At 50.5% G+C, this 2,335-nt stretch overlaps 1 protein-coding gene across 1 annotated transcript in view; it reads left to right on the top strand.

The window, feature by feature from the left end:
• Nucleotides 1–2,192: 2,192 nt before the first annotated feature.
• LOC104272829 (AP-3 complex subunit delta-1-like) overlaps nt 2,193–2,335 on the top strand; it is a gene marked incomplete at both ends in the record, with an annotated part of 4,239 nt that continues 4,096 nt past the window's right edge. The window contains one exon of the mRNA XM_009867930.1: nt 2,193–2,288. Coding sequence (XP_009866232.1) covers nt 2,193–2,288 — 96 coding nt within the window. The remainder of the gene's footprint in view (nt 2,289–2,335) is intronic.

Below are 2,335 nucleotides of genomic sequence, written 5' to 3'. Positions count from 1 at the left end.
AGTTGTCCTTACGTGACTGCGGCTCAGAGTGCAAAGTCGCTGCGATAGAATTCAGTTGCTGCCTTTCCTCACCCGGCTCAGAATCACAGAACTGTCGAGGCTGGCAAAGCCCTCCGAGATCGTCCAGCCCATTATTCAACAGCATCGCAACAGCCAGACCAGGGCACCCAGTGCCACATCCAGCCTCTCCTCACACCCCCCCAGGGACGGGGACTCCCCCTGCCCTGGGCAGAGCATCCCAGGGCCTGAGCACCCTCTCCGGGAGGAAGGGCTGCCTGAGACCCAACCCCAACCTCCCCTGACGCAGTTTCAGGCCGGGCCCTCTCGTCCTGGGAGAAGAGCCCGACCCCCCTGACTGCCCCCTCCTTTCGGGTTGTTGTAGAGTGAGAAGGTCTCCTCCGCGTCTCCTCCAGGCTAAACACCCCATTGCAGTGTCTCTGCACTACAGGCCTTGTGCAATTTCTTTTTATTGTCACCTGCTGTTTATTAAAAGTAATTTTCTCTGCTTCCATCAACAAGCTTTTATGACTTGAAGCATGACTATCACTCGAGAACATTCGTGGAAGACTGGAGAATGGTTGGGGTAATACACAGAATTTCGTTTAAAGGGGACAAATGTTAATTAAAGGCAGGCCGGTGGACCTCCAGGTTGAAAATATCTTTTTGGTGGAAGGTAATGGTGTTGAGGCAGGATTTTACTTTGAAGCTATGTAATCTGTTTCTGACCTGGTTCCTCTGGCAGTTGATTTGTTTATGTGGAATGTGAAATGCCCTGGTATGTGTGTGGCTTTCTAGAGAGAGATTATTTCTCTGCATTTAAATTCTCATGATTTCTCTAGCGGATACCTTCAGTGCTTAAATAATTGTTAATTGTGAAAAGAGAGAATCTGGGACTGAGCTAACCCTACTTATAAATAAAATCCCTTCAGATATTTTTAAATTGTGCATTTGCCACATCTCTCCCTCGAGCACAGATGTGATTGTTTCAAAAGAAATTAAGGACCCGTATTTCAACGTAAATGTTGTGACACTTGGCTCTCTTGAATTACTGAGAAATCCAGGCAGATAACCGGTGCTCGCCAAGATGTGTAAATGGCAAAATCACTCATTAAGCCATGAGCCAGGGAGAGGGTGTCCTTGCCAGCCACAAGTCCCTCACCCAGCGAGACCCGGGCTGTGTCCCTTCGGACGTGAGGACCGTCGTGGCATCATGCCCTCTGTATGCAGCGTGCTCAGAAGCAGAGTAACTCGTTGTATTTTCATAGGATCACAGACTCACTCAGGTTGGAAAAGCCCCTTGGGATCATTGAGTCCAACCAGGAACCCTGCTCAACAGAGCTCACCCCTAAACCATCTGCCCCAACCCCACATCTCAACGAGCTTCAAACACCCCCAGGGGTGGGGACTCAACCCCCTCCCTGGGCAGCCTGTGCCACGCTCTGACCGCTCTGGCTGGGAAAATATTTTTCCTGCTGTCCAGTGTGACCCTGCCCTGGTGCCGTTTGCAGCCGTTCCCTCTGGTTCTATCGCTCATTACCCCTGAGAAGAGACCAGCCCCGACCTCTCTACACCGTCCTGTCAGGCAGTTGCAGAGCGATGAGGGCTCCCCTCAGCCTCCTCTGCTCCAAACCCAACAGCCCCAGCTCCTTCCATCGCTCGTCACAAGATTTATTCTCCAGGCCCTTCCCCAGCTCCGTCGCCCTCCTCTGCGCTCGCTCCAGCACTGCAAGATCTCTCTGTTATTGAGGTGCCAAAAACTGGACACGGCCACCTTCCGTCTGTGGGCTGTGAGTGATGTTTGCCCAGTTCTTTGTCGGCCGTAACGACGGGCTGGTCTGTGACTCCCAGTGAAGTGCCTGGTGTGTGTTCTAGGAAGGGTGGAACCCTCCAGAGACACGATCACCATGGAACAACTCGTTTTCAGAAATCTCTGAAATTAGAGCTCTGGACTGAGCGCTGTAATTGTGAGGGAGGAGAAGGGAAACCACTGAAAAAACATCTTGGTGTGCCTTGGTTTTATAATGCGTTTGTGATGTTTCTTGTTAATGAATTATCAGAATCACTTAAATAGTGAGTGTGGGAGACTTGGTGTTTGCAGATGACGAGTTCTGCTGCTTCTCCCCACTAACATGCTGGAAACCTGCAAAATGGGAAAAGGAGCACAAATGTCTGTGTTTGTTTGTTTTCCTCAGGCGAAATACATCTCCCAGTGCATCGATGAGATCAAGCAGGAGCTAAAGCAGGACAACATTGCAGTGAAGGCAAACGCAGTCTGCAAACTCACCTACGTAAGTGCCTTGAAGGGATGCAACGTCATCGTGTCTTTATTTTTTGC

Source organism: Apaloderma vittatum, unplaced genomic scaffold (genome assembly GCF_000703405.1).
Source record: "Apaloderma vittatum isolate BGI_N311 unplaced genomic scaffold, ASM70340v1 scaffold17854, whole genome shotgun sequence".
In the NCBI taxonomy this organism is placed as follows: Eukaryota; Metazoa; Chordata; class Aves; order Trogoniformes; family Trogonidae; genus Apaloderma; species Apaloderma vittatum.
This window is presented reverse-complemented; position numbering and strand designations above follow the sequence as displayed.